Raw genomic sequence first — 16,079 nt, 5'->3', positions numbered from 1 at the left:
CCACAAGTACCCAAAAGTACCCACAACTACCTACAAGCACCCACAAGTACCCACAAGCACCCACAAGAACCTACAAGCACCCACAAATACCTACAAACACCCAGAAGTACCTACAAGCACCCAGAAGTACCTACAAGCACCCACAAGTACCTACAAGCACCCACAAGTACCCACAAGCACCCACAAGTACCTACAAGCACCCACAAGTACCTATAAGTACCCACATATACCCACAAGCACCCACAAGTACCTACAAGCACCCACAAGTACCCAAAAGTACCTACAATCACCCACAAGTACCTACAAGCACCCACAAGTCTCTACAAGCACCCACAAGTACCTACAAGTACCCACAAATACCCACAAGCACCCACAAGTACCCACAAGCACCAACAAGTACCCACAAGTACCCACAAAGACCTACAAGTGCCTACAAGCACCCACAAGTACCCAAAAGTACCTACGAGTACCTACAAGCACCCACAAGTACCTACAAGCACCCACAAGTACCTATATGTACCCACATATACCCACAAGCACCCACAAGTACCTACAAGCACCCACAAGTACCTACAAGCACCCACAAGTACCTATAAGTACCCACATATACTCACAAGCACCCAAAAGTACCTACAAGCACCCACAAGTACCGAAAAGTACCTACAATCACCCACAAGTACCTATAAGTACCCACATATACCTACAAGCACCCACAAGTACCTACAAGCACCCACAAGTACCTACAAGTACCCACAAATACCCACAAGCACCCACAAGTACCCACAAGCACCAACAAGTACCCACAAGTACCCACAAAGACCTACAAGTGCCTACAAGCACCCACAAGTACCCAAAAGTACCTACGAGTACCTACAAGCACCCACAAGTACCTACAAGCACCCACAAGTACCTATAAGTACCCACATATACCCACAAGCACCCACAAGTACCTACAAGCACCCACAAGTACCTACAAGCACCCACAAGTACCTATAAGTACCCACATATACTCACAAGCACCCAAAAGTACCTACAAGCACCCACAAGTACCCAAAAGTACCTACAATCACCCACAAGTACCTATAAGTACCCACATATACCTACAAGCACCCACAAGTACCTACAAGCACCCACAAGTACCTACAAGTACCCACAAATACCCACAAGCACCCACAAGTACCTACAAGCACCCACAAGTACCTACAAGTACCCACAAATACCCACAAGCACCCACAAGTACCTACAAGCACTCACAAGCACCCACAAGTACCCAAAAGTACCCACAAGTACCTACAAGCACCCACAAGTACCCACAAGCACCCACAAGTACCCACAAGCACCCACAAGAACCTACAAGCACCCACAAGTACCTACAAGCACCCACAAATACCTACAAACACCCAGAAGTACCTACAAGCACCCAGAAGTACCTACAAGCACCCACAAGTACCTACAAGCACCCACAAGTACCCACAAGCACCCACAAGTACCTACAAGCACCCACAAGTACCTATAAGTACCCACATATACCCACAAGCACCCACAAGTACCTACAAGCACCCACAAGTACCCAAAAGTACCTACAATCACCCACAAGTACCTACAAGCACCCACAAGTACCTACAAGCACCCACAAGTACCTACAAGTACCCACAAATACCCACAAGCACCCACAAGTACCCACAAGCACCAACAAGTACCCACAAGTACCCACAAAGACCTACAAGTTCCTACAAGCACCCACAAGTACCCAAAAGTACCTACGAGTACCTACAAGCACCCACAAGTACCTACAAGCACCCACAAGTACCTATATGTACCCACATATACCCACAAGCACCCACAAGTACCTACAAGCACCCACAAGTACCTATAAGTACCCACATATACTCACAAGCACCCAAAAGTACCTACAAGCACCCACAAGTACCCAAAAGTACCTACAATCACCCACAAGTACCTATAAGTACCCACATATACCTACAAGCACCCACAAGTACCTACAAGCACCCACAAGTACCTACAAGTACCCACAAATACCCACAAGCACCCACAAGTACCTACAAGCACTCACAAGCACCCACAAGTACCCACAAGTACCCACAAGTACCTACAAGCACCCACAAGTACCCACAAGCACCCACAAGTACCCACCAGCACCCACAAGAACCTACAAGCACCCACAAGTACCTACAAGCACCCACAAATACCTACAAACACCCAGAAGTACCTACAAGCACCCAGAAGTACCTACAAGCACCCACAAGTACCTACAAGCACCCACAAGTACCCAAAAGCACCCACAAGAACCTACAAGCACCCACAAGTACCTACAAGCACCCACAAATACCTACAAACACCCAGAAGTACCTACAAGCACCCACAAGTACCTACAAGCACCCACAAGTACCTACAAACACCCACAAGAACCTACAAACACTCACAAGTACCTACAAGCACCCACAAGTACCTACAAACACCCACAAATACCTACAAACACCCACAAGTACCTACAAGCACCCACGAATACCTACAAACACCCAGAAGTACCTACAATCACCCACAAGTACCTATAAGTACCCACATATACCTACAAGCACCCACAAGTACCTACAAGCACCCACAAGTACCTACAAGTACCCACAAATACCCACAAGCACCCACAAGTACCTACAAGCACCCACAAGTACCTATAAGTACCCACATATACCCACAAGCACCCACAAGTACCTACAAGCACCCACAAGTACCCAAAAGTACCTACAATCACCCACAAGTACCTACAAGCACCCACAAGTACCTACAAGCACCCACAAGTACCTACAAGCACCCACAAGTACCTACAAGCACCCACAAGTACCTATAAGTACCCACATATACTCACAAGCACCCAAAAGTACCTACAAGCACCCACAAGTACCCAAAAGTACCTACAATCACCCACAAGTACCTATAAGTACCCACATATACCTACAAGCACCCACAAGTACCTACAAGCACCCACAAGTACCTACAAGTACCCACAAATACCCACAAGCACCCACAAGTACCTACAAGCACTCACAAGCACCCACAAGTACCCACAAGTACCCACAAGTACCTACAAGCACCCACAAGTACCCACAAGCACCCACAAGTACCCACCAGCACCCACAAGAACCTACAAGCACCCACAAGTACCTACAAGCACCCACAAATACCTACAAACACCCAGAAGTACCTACAAGCACCCAGAAGTACCTACAAGCACCCACAAGTACCTACAAGCACCCACAAGTACCCAAAAGCACCCACAAGAACCCAAAAGTACCCACAAGTACCTACAAGCACCCACAAGTACCCACAAGCACCCACAAGTACCCACAAGCACCCACAAGAACCTACAAGCACCCACAAGTACCTACAAGCACCCACAAATACCTACAAACACCCAGAAGTACCTACAAGCACCCAGAAGTACCTACAAGCACCCACAAGTACCTACAAGCACCCACAAGTACCCACAAGCACCCACAAGTACCTACAAGCACCCACAAGTACCTATAAGTACCCACATATACCCACAAGCACCCACAAGTACCTACAAGCACCCACAAGTACCCAAAAGTACCTACAATCACCCACAAGTACCTACAAGCACCCACAAGTACCTACAAGCACCCACAAGTACCTACAAGTACCCACAAATACCCACAAGCACCCACAAGTACCCACAAGCACCAACAAGTACCCACAAGTACCCACAAAGACCTACAAGTTCCTACAAGCACCCACAAGTACCCAAAAGTACCTACGAGTACCTACAAGCACCCACAAGTACCTACAAGCACCCACAAGTACCTATATGTACCCACATATACCCACAAGCACCCACAAGTACCTACAAGCACCCACAAGTACCTATAAGTACCCACATATACTCACAAGCACCCAAAAGTACCTACAAGCACCCACAAGTACCCAAAAGTACCTACAATCACCCACAAGTACCTATAAGTACCCACATATACCTACAAGCACCCACAAGTACCTACAAGCACCCACAAGTACCTACAAGTACCCACAAATACCCACAAGCACCCACAAGTACCTACAAGCACTCACAAGCACCCACAAGTACCCACAAGTACCCACAAGTACCTACAAGCACCCACAAGTACCCACAAGCACCCACAAGTACCCACCAGCACCCACAAGAACCTACAAGCACCCACAAGTACCTACAAGCACCCACAAATACCTACAAACACCCAGAAGTACCTACAAGCACCCAGAAGTACCTACAAGCACCCACAAGTACCTACAAGCACCCACAAGTACCCAAAAGCACCCACAAGAACCTACAAGCACCCACAAGTACCTACAAGCACCCACAAATACCTACAAACACCCAGAAGTACCTACAAGCACCCACAAGTACCTACAAGCACCCACAAGTACCTACAAACACCCACAAGAACCTACAAACACTCACAAGTACCTACAAGCACCCACAAGTACCTACAAACACCCACAAATACCTACAAACACCCACAAGTACCTACAAGCACCCACGAATACCTACAAACACCCAGAAGTACCTACAATCACCCACAAGTACCTATAAGTACCCACATATACCTACAAGCACCCACAAGTACCTACAAGCACCCACAAGTACCTACAAGTACCCACAAATACCCACAAGCACCCACAAGTACCTACAAGCACCCACAAGTACCTATAAGTACCCACATATACCCACAAGCACCCACAAGTACCTACAAGCACCCACAAGTACCCAAAAGTACCTACAATCACCCACAAGTACCTACAAGCACCCACAAGTACCTACAAGCACCCACAAGTACCTACAAGCACCCACAAGTACCTACAAGCACCCACAAGTACCTATAAGTACCCACATATACTCACAAGCACCCAAAAGTACCTACAAGCACCCACAAGTACCTATAAGTACCCACATATACCTACAAGCACCCACAAGTACCTACAAGCACCCACAAGTACCTACAAGTACCCACAAATACCCACAAGCACCCACAAGTACCTACAAGCACTCACAAGCACCCACAAGTACCCACAAGTACCCACAAGTACCTACAAGCACCCACAAGTACCCACAAGCACCCACAAGTACCCACCAGCACCCACAAGAACCTACAAGCACCCACAAGTACCTACAAGCACCCACAAATACCTACAAACACCCAGAAGTACCTACAAGCACCCAGAAGTACCTACAAGCACCCACAAGTACCTACAAGCACCCACAAGTACCCAAAAGCACCCACAAGAACCTACAAGCACCCACAAGTACCTACAAGCACCCACAAATACCTACAAACACCCAGAAGTACCTACAAGCACCCACAAGTACCTACAAGCACCCACAAGTACCTACAAACACCCACAAGAACCTACAAACACTCACAAGTACCTACAAGCACCCACAAGTACCTACAAACACCCACAAATACCTACAAACACCCACAAGTACCTACAAGCACCCACGAATACCTACAAACACCCAGAAGTACCTACAATCACCCACAAGTACCTATAAGTACCCACATATACCTACAAGCACCCACAAGTACCTACAAGCACCCACAAGTACCTACAAGTACCCACAAATACCCACAAGCACCCACAAGTACCTACAAGCACCCACAAGTACCTATAAGTACCCACATATACCCACAAGCACCCACAAGTACCTACAAGCACCCACAAGTACCCAAAAGTACCTACAATCACCCACAAGTACCTACAAGCACCCACAAGTACCTACAAGCACCCACAAGTACCTACAAGCACCCACAAGTACCTACAAGTACCCACAAATACCCACAAGCACCCACAAGTACCCACAAGCACCAACAAGTACCCACAAGTACCCACAAAGACCTACAAGTGCCTACAAGCACCCACAAGTACCCAAAAGTACCTACGAGTACCTACAAGCACCCACAAGTACCTACAAGCACCCACAAGTACCTATATGTACCCACATATACCCACAAGCACCCACAAGTACCTACAAGCACCCACAAGTACCTATAAGTACCCACATATACTCACAAGCACCCAAAAGTACCTACAAGCACCCACAAGTACCCAAAAGTACCTACAATCACCCACAAGTACCTATAAGTACCCACATATACCTACAAGCACCCACAAGTACCTACAAGCACCCACAAGTACCTACAAGTACCCACAAATACCCACAAGCACCCACAAGTACCCACAAGCACCAACAAGTACCCACAAGTACCCACAAAGACCTACAAGTGCCTACAAGCACCCACAAGTACCCAAAAGTACCTACGAGTACCTAAAAGCACCCACAAGAACCTACAAGCACCCACAAGTACCTACAAGCACCCACAAATACCTACAAACACCCAGAAGTACCTACAAGCACCCAGAAGTACCTACAAGCACCCACAAGTACCTACAAGCACCCACAAGTACCCACAAGCACCCACAAGAACCTACAAGCACCCACAAGTACCTACAAGCACCCACAAATACCTACAAACACCCAGAAGTACCTACAAGCACCCAGAAGTACCTACAAGCACCCACAAGTACCTACAAGCACCCACAAGTACCTACAAGCACCCACAAGTACCTACAAGCACCCAGAAGTACCTACAAGCACCCAGAAGTACCTACAAGCACCCACAAGTACCTACAAGCACCCACAAGTACCTACAAACACCCACAAGAACCTACAAACACTCACAAGTACCTACAAGCACCCACAAGTACCTACAAACACCCACAAATACCTACAAACACCCACAAGAACCTACAAACACCCACAAGAACCTACAAACACTCACAAGTACCTGCAAACACCCACAAGTACCCACAAGCACCTACAAGTCCCCACAAGCACGCAAAAGCACCCACAAGCACCCACAAGCACCCACAAGTACCCACAAGTACCCACAAGCACCAACAAGTACCCACAAATACCCACAATGACCTACAAGTGCCTACAAGCACCCACAAGTACCCAAAAGTACCTACAAGTACCTACAAGCACCCACAAGTACCTACAAGCACCCACAAGTACCTATAAGTACCCACATATACCCACAAGCACCCACAAGTACCTACAAGCACCCACAAGTACCTACAAGCACCCACAAGTACCCAAAAGTACCTACAATCACCCACAAGTACCTACAAGCACCCACAAGTACCTACAAGCACCCACAAGTACCTACAAGTACCCACAAATACCCACAAGCACCCACAAGTACCTACAAGCACTCACAAGCACCCACAAGTACCCACAAGCACCCAAAAGTACCTACAAGCACCCGCAAGTACCTACAAGCACCCACAAGTACCCAAAAGTACCTACAATCACCCACAAGTACCTACAAGCACCCACAAGTACCTACAAGCACCCACAAGTACCTACAAGTACCCAGAAGTACCTACAAGCACCCAGAAGTACCTACAAGCACCCACAAGTACCTACAAGCACCCACAAGTACCCACAAGCACCCACAAGAACCTACAAGCACCCAAAAGTACCTACAAGCACCCACAAATACCTACAAACACCCAGAAGTACCTACAAGCACCCACAAGTACCTACAAGCACCCACAAGTACCTACAAACACCCACAAGAACCTACAAACACTCACAAGTACACACACACACACACAAGCACCCACAAGTACCTACAAACACCCACAAATACCTACAAACACCCACAAATACCTACAAACACCCACAAGTACCTACAAGCACCCACAAATACCTACAAACACCCAGAAGTACCTACAATCACCCACAAGTACCTATAAGTACCCACATATACCTACAAGCACCCACAAGTACCTACAAGCACCCACAAGTACCTACAAGTACCCACAAATACCCACAAGCACCCACAAGTACCTACAAGCACTCACAAGCACCCACAAGTACCCACAAGTACCCACAAGTACCTACAAGCATCCACAAGTACCCACAAGCACCCACAAGTACCCACCAGCACCCACAAGAACCTACAAGCACCCACAAGTACCTACAAGCACCCACAAATACCTACAAACACCCAGAAGTACCTACAAGCACCCAGAAGTACCTACAAGCACCCACAAGTACCTACAAGCACCCACAAGTACCCACAAGCACCCACAAGAACCTACAAGCACCCACAAGTACCTACAAGCACCCACAAATACCTACAAACACCCAGAAGTACCTACAAGCACCCACAAGTACCTACAAGCACCCACAAGTACCTACAAACACCCACAAGAACCTACAAACACTCACAAGTACCTACAAGCACCCACAAGTACCTACAAACACCCACAAATACCTACAAGCACCCACAAGTACCTACAAGTACCCACAAATACCCACAAGCACCCACAAGTACCTACAAGCACTCACAAGCACCCACAAGTACCCACAAGTACCTACAAGCATCCACAAGTACCCACAAGCACCCACAAGTACCCACCAGCACCCACAAGAACCTACAAGCACCCACAAGTACCTACAAGCACCCACAAATACCTACAAACACCCAGAAGTACCTACAAGCACCCAGAAGTACCTACAAGCACCCACAAGTACCCACAAGCACCCACAAGAATCTACAAGCACCCACAAGTACCTACAAGCATCCACAAATACCTACAAACACCCAGAAGTACCTACAAGCACCCACAAGTACCTACATCTGAAACGCGCCTGCAATGATCCTGCAAGAATCTGAAATGCACCTGCAATTATCCTACAAAGTATCTGAAATGCACCTGCAATGATCCTGCGAAGTATCTGAAATGCACCTGCAATGATCCTGCGAAGTATCTGAAACGCATCTGATATTATTCCACAAAGTATCTAAATCGCACCTGCAATGATCCTACAAAGAATCTGAAACGCGGCTGCAATGACCCTGCAAAGTATCTGAAACGCGCCTGCAATGATCCTACAAAGTATCTGAAACGCGCCTGCAATTATCCTACAAAGTATCTGAAACGCATCTGCAATTATCCTGCGAAGTATCTGAAACGCGGCTGCAATGATCCTACAAAGTTTCTGAAACGCACCTGCAATTATCCTACAAAGTATCCGAAATACGCCTGCAATGATCCTAAAAAGTATCTGAAACGCGCCTGCAATGATCCTGAAAAGTATATGAAAAGCGCCTGCAATTTTCCTACAAAGTATATGAAAAGCGCCTGCAATTATCCTACAAAGTATATGAAATGCTCCTGCAATTATCCTAAAAATATCTGAAAAGTACCTGCAATTATCCTACAAAGTATCTGAAACGCGCCTGTAATTATCCTACAAAGTATCTGAAATTCGGCTGCAATGATCCTACAAAGCATCTGAAACGCGCCAATAATGATCCTGAAAAGTATCTGAAATGCGACTGCAATTTGCCTACAAAGTATATGAAAAGCGCCTGCAATTATCCTAAAAAGTACCTGAAACGCGCCTGCAATGATCCTGAAAAGTACCTGAAACACGCCTGCAATTATCCTAAAAAGTATCTGAAACGCGCCTCCAATGATCCTGAAAAGTACCAGAAACACACCTGCAATTTGCCTACAAAGTATATGAAAAGCGCCTGCAATTATCCTACAAAGTATATGAAAAGCTCCTGCAATTATCCTAAAAATATCTGAAAAGTACCTGCAATTATCCTACAAAGTATCTGAAACGCGCCTGTAATTATCCTACAAAGTATCTGAAATTCGGCTGCAATGATCCTACAAAGCATCTGAAACGCGTTAATAATGATCCTGAAAAGTAACTGAAACGCGACTGCAATTTGCCTACAAAGTATATGAAAAGCGCCTGCAATTATCCTAAAAAGTACCTGAAACGCGCCTGCAATGATCATGAAAAGTACCTGAAACACGCCTGCAATTATCCTAAAAAGTATCTGAAACGCGCCTCCAATGATCCTGAAAAGTACCAGAAACACACCTGCAATTTGCCTACAAAGTATATGAAAAGCGCCTGCAATTATCCTAAAAAGTATCTGAAACGCGCCTGCAATGATCCTGAAAAGTACCAGAAACACACCTGCAATTTTCCTACAAAGTATATGAAGCACGCCTGCAATTTTCCTACAAAGTATATGAAACGCTCCAGAAAAGTATCTGAAATGCGCCTGCAATTATCCTAAAAATTATCTGAAAATCACCTGCAATTATCCTACAAAGTATCTGAAACGCGCCTGTAATTATCCTACAAAGTATCTGAAACGCGCCTGCAATTATCCTACAAAGTATCTGAAACGCGCCTGTAATTATCCTACAAAGTATCTGAAACGCGCCTGCAATTATCCTACAAAGTATCTGAAACGCGCCTGCAATTATCCTACAAAGTATCTGAAACGCGCCTGCAATTATCCTAAAAAGTATCTGAAAAGCACCTGCAATTATCGTACAAATTAAAGTATCTGTAACGCGCCTGTAATGGTCCTTAAAAGTGTCTGAAACGCGGCTGCAATGATCCCGCAAAGTATTTGAAACGCGGCTGCAATTACCCTACAAAGTATCTGAAACGCAGCTGCAATGACCCTGCAAAGTATCTGAAACGCGCCTGCAATTATCCTACAAAGTATCTGAAACGCATCTGCAATTATCCTACAAAGAATATGAAACGCACCTACAATGATCCTGCAAAGTATCTGAAACACACCTGCAATTATCCGACAAAGAATCGGAAATGCACCTGCTATTATCCTACAAAGTATCTGAAACGCGCCTGCAATGATCCAAAAAAGTATCTGAAACGCGCCTGCAATTTTCCTACAAAGTATATGAAACGCGCCTGCAATTATCCTAAAAAGTATCCGAAACCCGCCTGCCATTATCCTACAAACTTAGCAATTTCTGACTGTAACATGCATACAATATATCTGGAAGGTACAGTACCTGTAATGAGCCTACAAACATCCTGATTTCTTACGGTAGTTACTATTTCCCTTCTGTTTTCTAGCTGTAAGGTAGCTATTTTATGACTCTTGAGTAGCTAAATTTTGTATACTGCTGTACTGAGTTTTCCAACGGAAGATATTTTTCTGCAAAACGTCTAAAATGTTCTGCATTGCTCTCTGAAATGCATCTTAATTTTGTCTGAAGTTGAACCTTTTTCAGGTTTATTCCAGTATTTTTCCAGAATATTCCAGTTTATTTGCAATATATTGCAGATTCTAAAAAATCTAAATAACAGCAAAATGCAGCCGTAAATTTTTGTACGGGATGTCTCACAATGATTACGACCGTGTTAAAAATTTCCTAGCAGCGTGTATAGTTCCTTCGAGCATTTTCGAAGATTTTTGTAACTTGGTTCGTGACAAAAACTTCACGCGTAAACTACAATTATATAATTTATTCTACATTTGCTTAAATAACGACGCGTACATTCGCGAATTAATTGGAATTGATTGTGTTCATTAAAAGTTTTAGACTAAAATTCGATTCTTAATAATAATAAGCCTAGAATAACCTAGCATAAGCCTATGTTTTTCAGGATCTACCATAGCATAAGCCTAGCATAAGCCTATCCCTACAGGTACCAGCCACTTGACGTCATCAAAAATTAGCTGTGACGTCATACCACTACACTAAAAATAAATTCAAATTTCCCGCCAACACCATCACGTGACGTCATCAATTCCCCCCCCCCCCAATCTCATCCCCCCCTCCAACACTTTCACGTGACGTGTTGGGGGGAAGGAAGGGGGGTAAAACCTGTTCTATACCGTCATCCTTACTCTCTAATCCAGATGGATAAAACCGGACTGGATACCAGCGTGCCAACCCTGGTATTTGTTTTTATGCTAGGAGGCCCTACTTTGGATTTCTTGCTTTTCGATTTCCCGAATTTCAGATGTGCAACCCTAGATTTAGCTGTGACCAGTGCAGTCTCTATTTTATTTTCCTCAGTTATAAACCTAACATATATTGCGGTGGCGTAAGCCTTTGGGGAAGCGTCACAAAAGCAATGCAATTCTATATTTTTAACTTTGCCAGTTGCTTGACAAAAGTAATAGCGGTTTATTTTTATTTCATGCAGAGAGAGTAATTCTAGAACCCAGGCCTTAAGATTTTCATCCCACCCTACGTTGGACTCCCAAACTTTTTGCAAGAGCATCTTAGCGCGTATAGTGAACGCAGCCAAAAGGCCGATAGGATCAAAAATTTGCGAAACCAAGCTCAAGGCGTGGCGTTTTGTTTGCTTTAGGTCACCTGCCGCTTTTATTAAGTTTGTCAAGTCGTAAGAAAAAGTGTCAGACTTTGGATCCCATTTCTTACCGAGCACTTTTGACTCGCTATCACTTGATTGGGTTTCAAATTTTTCCGCTTCGTTGTGTTTTGAGTAATCCTCCCATAACTTTCTTAAATTCTCAGAGTTTGTATTCTATTTACGGAACTCCATGCCTGCTATTTTGAATGTGTTTGCCGCGCCCAGCGAGAGGTCAAAAGCCCCTTTTACGGTACCCTCCCCAGTTGTGAGATCATCGACGTACAAGTCGTTGTTCAATTTTTCTGCTACTAACTGGTTAACCTGACTATTAGTTTGCAAGTGGTGCTTTATTGTGCACGCTAAAAGGAAGGGGGAGCTTGTCACCCTAAAGGGTACTCTAGTCATTCTAAGTGTAACGTGTTCGCTTGGCTCTATAACCCCGTTCTTCTCTTTCACCCACAAGAATCTTACAGCGTCTTTGTCATTTTTGTTTAAGGAAACTTGCAAATATGCTTGCTTAATATCCGCGACAATCGCAATTTCATTTTTTCGAAATCTCAGTAGTAAGAGAAGAAGATCGGGATTGAGGTTTGGCCCGGGTGCTAGACAATCGTTTAACGAAGGGCAGTTTGTAGCATGGGAGGATCCATCTAGTACCACTCTTAGTTTGGTGGTAGAGACGTTTTCTCTGGGGCATGTGAAAGGTTCCAGGTTTCTTTAACTCTTTTTCTTTTTCTGGGACAATTTCTACAATATTGTTTTCTAATTGGTCGTTTATGACGTTTTTGTATTCCCTATAGTACACGGGATCTTTCTGAAATTTTCTTATCAGCCCCATTAATCTTTTTCGGGCAACGTTTTTGTTGTCATGGAGCCGTTCTTTATCCACCTTCCATTTTTGAACTCTATATCTTTCAGAAAAGTTTCTACAGTGGCGTCATCCAAATTTTCTGTGACTTCCTTACTTTTTATGCCTATTCCTTCTAGTTCCCAGAAATGTTGTACTGTCGCGTTTAATTCTTTTATCCCAGCGAACATTACTACCCCCGAAGTCACTTCGTTTTTTCCTAATTTCGTGGGTCCCTGCAATGCCCATCCAAACGTGGTTTCCATAGCGACCAAAGAGGGACTTAATCTTTCTAGGTTGGTGGTACAAATTGTCCAATACAAATCCCCTATATCAAAATGTCTATTTCTGAATTTTCATTTTTCCATCCCGTAGAATCATATGGAGACCTTTGCTTTTCATGGCTCTAATCAGCTCTTCGCTGTTAATTGTTGTAACCGAATTACATAAAGGGGATCTCGGTTAATATCACCTCTGATTTCTTGGTGTTGCATTTTTGATTTTCTAAAATAACCTTGACCCTACGGCATTTTTTCTCTACGAGCTTTTGATTTCCAAAACTCATCCACCACGGGTAACTCCAATTTTCTGGACAAGCTTTCATTTATGAAACTTTGTTGACTACCCCCATCAAGGAGGATTCTAGCTAAACCTTCATTTTTGTTGGACGGATTTTTTGTTATGGCCAATGCAGTTTGCAATAATACTACATTTCTCCCGTCATTAATTTGAGCAACATTAGTTAGGGTTTCCACTCCAATTTCCAATTTAAATGGAAACGAAAAAAATCGGTGGGTTCAAGAACACTCATAATTCAAACACCAGAGTTGCGAGGCACAGAGATAGGAGGGTGCTTTCGATAACCCGTGAAATGATTTATTGGTTATTGAACAGGCTCTATAACCCCGTTCTTCTCTTTCACCCACAAGAATCTTACAGCGTCTTTGTCATTTTTGTTTAAGGAAACTTGCAAATATGCTTGCTTAATATCCGCGACAATCGCAATTTCATTTTTTCGAAATCTCAGTAGTAAGAGAAGAAGATCGGGATTGAGGTTTGGCCCGGGTGCTAGACAATCGTTTAACGAAGGGCAGTTTGTAGCATGGGAGGATCCATCTAGTACCACTCTTAGTTTGGTGGTAGAGACGTTTTCTCTGGGGCATGTGAAAGGTTCCAGGTTTCTTTAACTCTTTTTCTTTTTCTGGGACAATTTCTACAATATTGTTTTCTAATTGGTCGTTTATGACGTTTTTGTATTCCCTATAGTACACGGGATCTTTCTGAAATTTTCTTATCAGCCCCATTAATCTTTTTCGGGCAACGTTTTTGTTGTCATGGAGCCGTTCTTTATCCACCTTCCATTTTTGAACTCTATATCTTTCAGAAAAGTTTCTACAGTGGCGTCATCCAAATTTTCTGTGACTTCCTTACTTTTTATGCCTATTCCTTCTAGTTCCCAGAAATGTTGTACTGTCGCGTTTAATTCTTTTATCCCAGCGAACATTACTACCCCCGAAGTCACTTCGTTTTTTCCTAATTTCGTGGGTCCCTGCAATGCCCATCCAAACGTGGTTTCCATAGCGACCAAAGAGGGACTTAATCTTTCTAGGTTGGTGGTACAAATTGTCCAATACAAATCCCCTATATCAAAATGTCTATTTCTGAATTTTCATTTTTCCATCCCGTAGAATCATATGGAGACCTTTGCTTTTCATGGCTCTAATCAGCTCTTCGCTGTTAATTGTTGTAACCGAATTACATAAAGGGGATCTCGGTTAATATCACCTCTGATTTCTTGGTGTTGCATTTTTGATTTTCTAAAATAACCTTGACCCTACGGCATTTTTTCTCTACGAGCTTTTGATTTCCAAAACTCATCCACCACGGGTAACTCCAATTTTCTGGACAAGCTTTCATTTATGAAACTTTGTTGACTACCCCCATCAAGGAGGATTCTAGCTAAACCTTCATTTTTGTTGGACGGATTTTTTGTTATGGCCAATGCAGTTTGCAATAATACTACATTTCTCCCGTCATTAATTTGAGCAACATTAGTTAGGGTTTCCACTCCAATTTCCAATTTAAATGGAAACGAAAAAAATCGGTGGGTTCAAGAACACTCATAATTCAAACACCAGAGTTGCGAGGCACAGAGATAGGAGGGTGCTTTCGATAACCCGTGAAATGATTTATTGGTTATTGAACAGGCCCAAGAATATTTTTTTTAAATTTATTTTGAAGCTGTAATATTACTCCATGGTCGAAAATTTGGTATATTCACGTTTTGTGTTCACTTCCTGGCAAATGATGAAAATCGCGTGACGTGTCTTGACGTCATTGTAGGAAAACAAGCGAGCACTGTACTTTTGATTGATTTGTCAATATAAAAACAATTTTAAGAATTTTTTTAAATTTATGATTAAAGTGTTGGTGACATAATTTTTGTCACCCACAAACTAAAAATGCGATACAGATCCATGAAAAATCTAGTTTATTATGATATGTTTACTTTTTTAATTGGTTTCGTAGCAATTTATAAAATTGCAATCAAAGTATACTGTTTGGAAAACACCTAGTTAAAATTTTGTTTCGTTTGATGACGTAGTAAGGAGAAATTTTCTCTCTAGATATCGCTCACGTGACGCCTGTTACACTCTAAGAAATAACGGAGTAGTGATGGAGTAAAGGCTTCGTTTTATTCCCGAAATGGTGTAAAATTCAAGTTCGAATGGTGTATATTTACTTTTCACACCTTTCAGATTCCCTAGATGGTGTTACAGAGGAGTAAATGTAATTTTATTCCTTTTTAGGATCTTTTAAAAGGGAATACGAATGAAGTAAATGCTCCATTTTATTCCAGAAATGGTGTAAAATGAAAGTCAGAATGGTGTATAATTTTGTTTCACACCATTTAGATTCCCTTAATGGTGTTACATAGGAGTAAATGCAATTTTATTCCTTTTTTTGGATCTT

At 43.6% G+C, this 16,079-nt stretch overlaps 1 protein-coding gene across 1 annotated transcript; it reads right to left on the bottom strand.

Moving 5' to 3' along the window:
* Positions 1-12,433: 12,433 nt before the first annotated feature.
* On the bottom strand, positions 12,434-13,097 carry LOC149649097 (uncharacterized). Its single transcript, XM_089849436.1, has 2 exons — positions 12,917-13,097; positions 12,434-12,861 (listed from the first exon to the last, which is right to left on the bottom strand). Exons 1-2 carry the CDS (start codon positions 13,095-13,097, stop codon positions 12,434-12,436), a joined length of 609 nt encoding a protein of 202 aa, XP_089705562.1.
* Positions 13,098-16,079: the final 2,982 nt, after the last annotated feature.

The sequence above is a fragment of the Phalangium opilio genome, unplaced genomic scaffold (genome assembly GCF_054372755.1).
Source record: "Phalangium opilio isolate 3A_F unplaced genomic scaffold, DU_Popi_V2 ptg000088l_1, whole genome shotgun sequence".
NCBI classification, from domain to species: Eukaryota; Metazoa; Arthropoda; class Arachnida; order Opiliones; family Phalangiidae; genus Phalangium; species Phalangium opilio.
Note: the sequence above shows the minus strand (reverse complement) of the source record. Positions and strands in the feature narration are given on the sequence as shown.

Coding starts and splice junctions, on each gene's coding strand:
- LOC149649097 (XM_089849436.1), bottom strand. CDS start 13,097: ATGGGGCTGATAAGAAAATTTCAGAAAGATCCCGTGTACTATAGGGAA. Junction 12,862..12,916: donor CTACCACCAAACTAAGAGTG/GTACTAGATGGA, acceptor ACGATTGTCTAG/CACCCGGGCCAAACCTCAAT.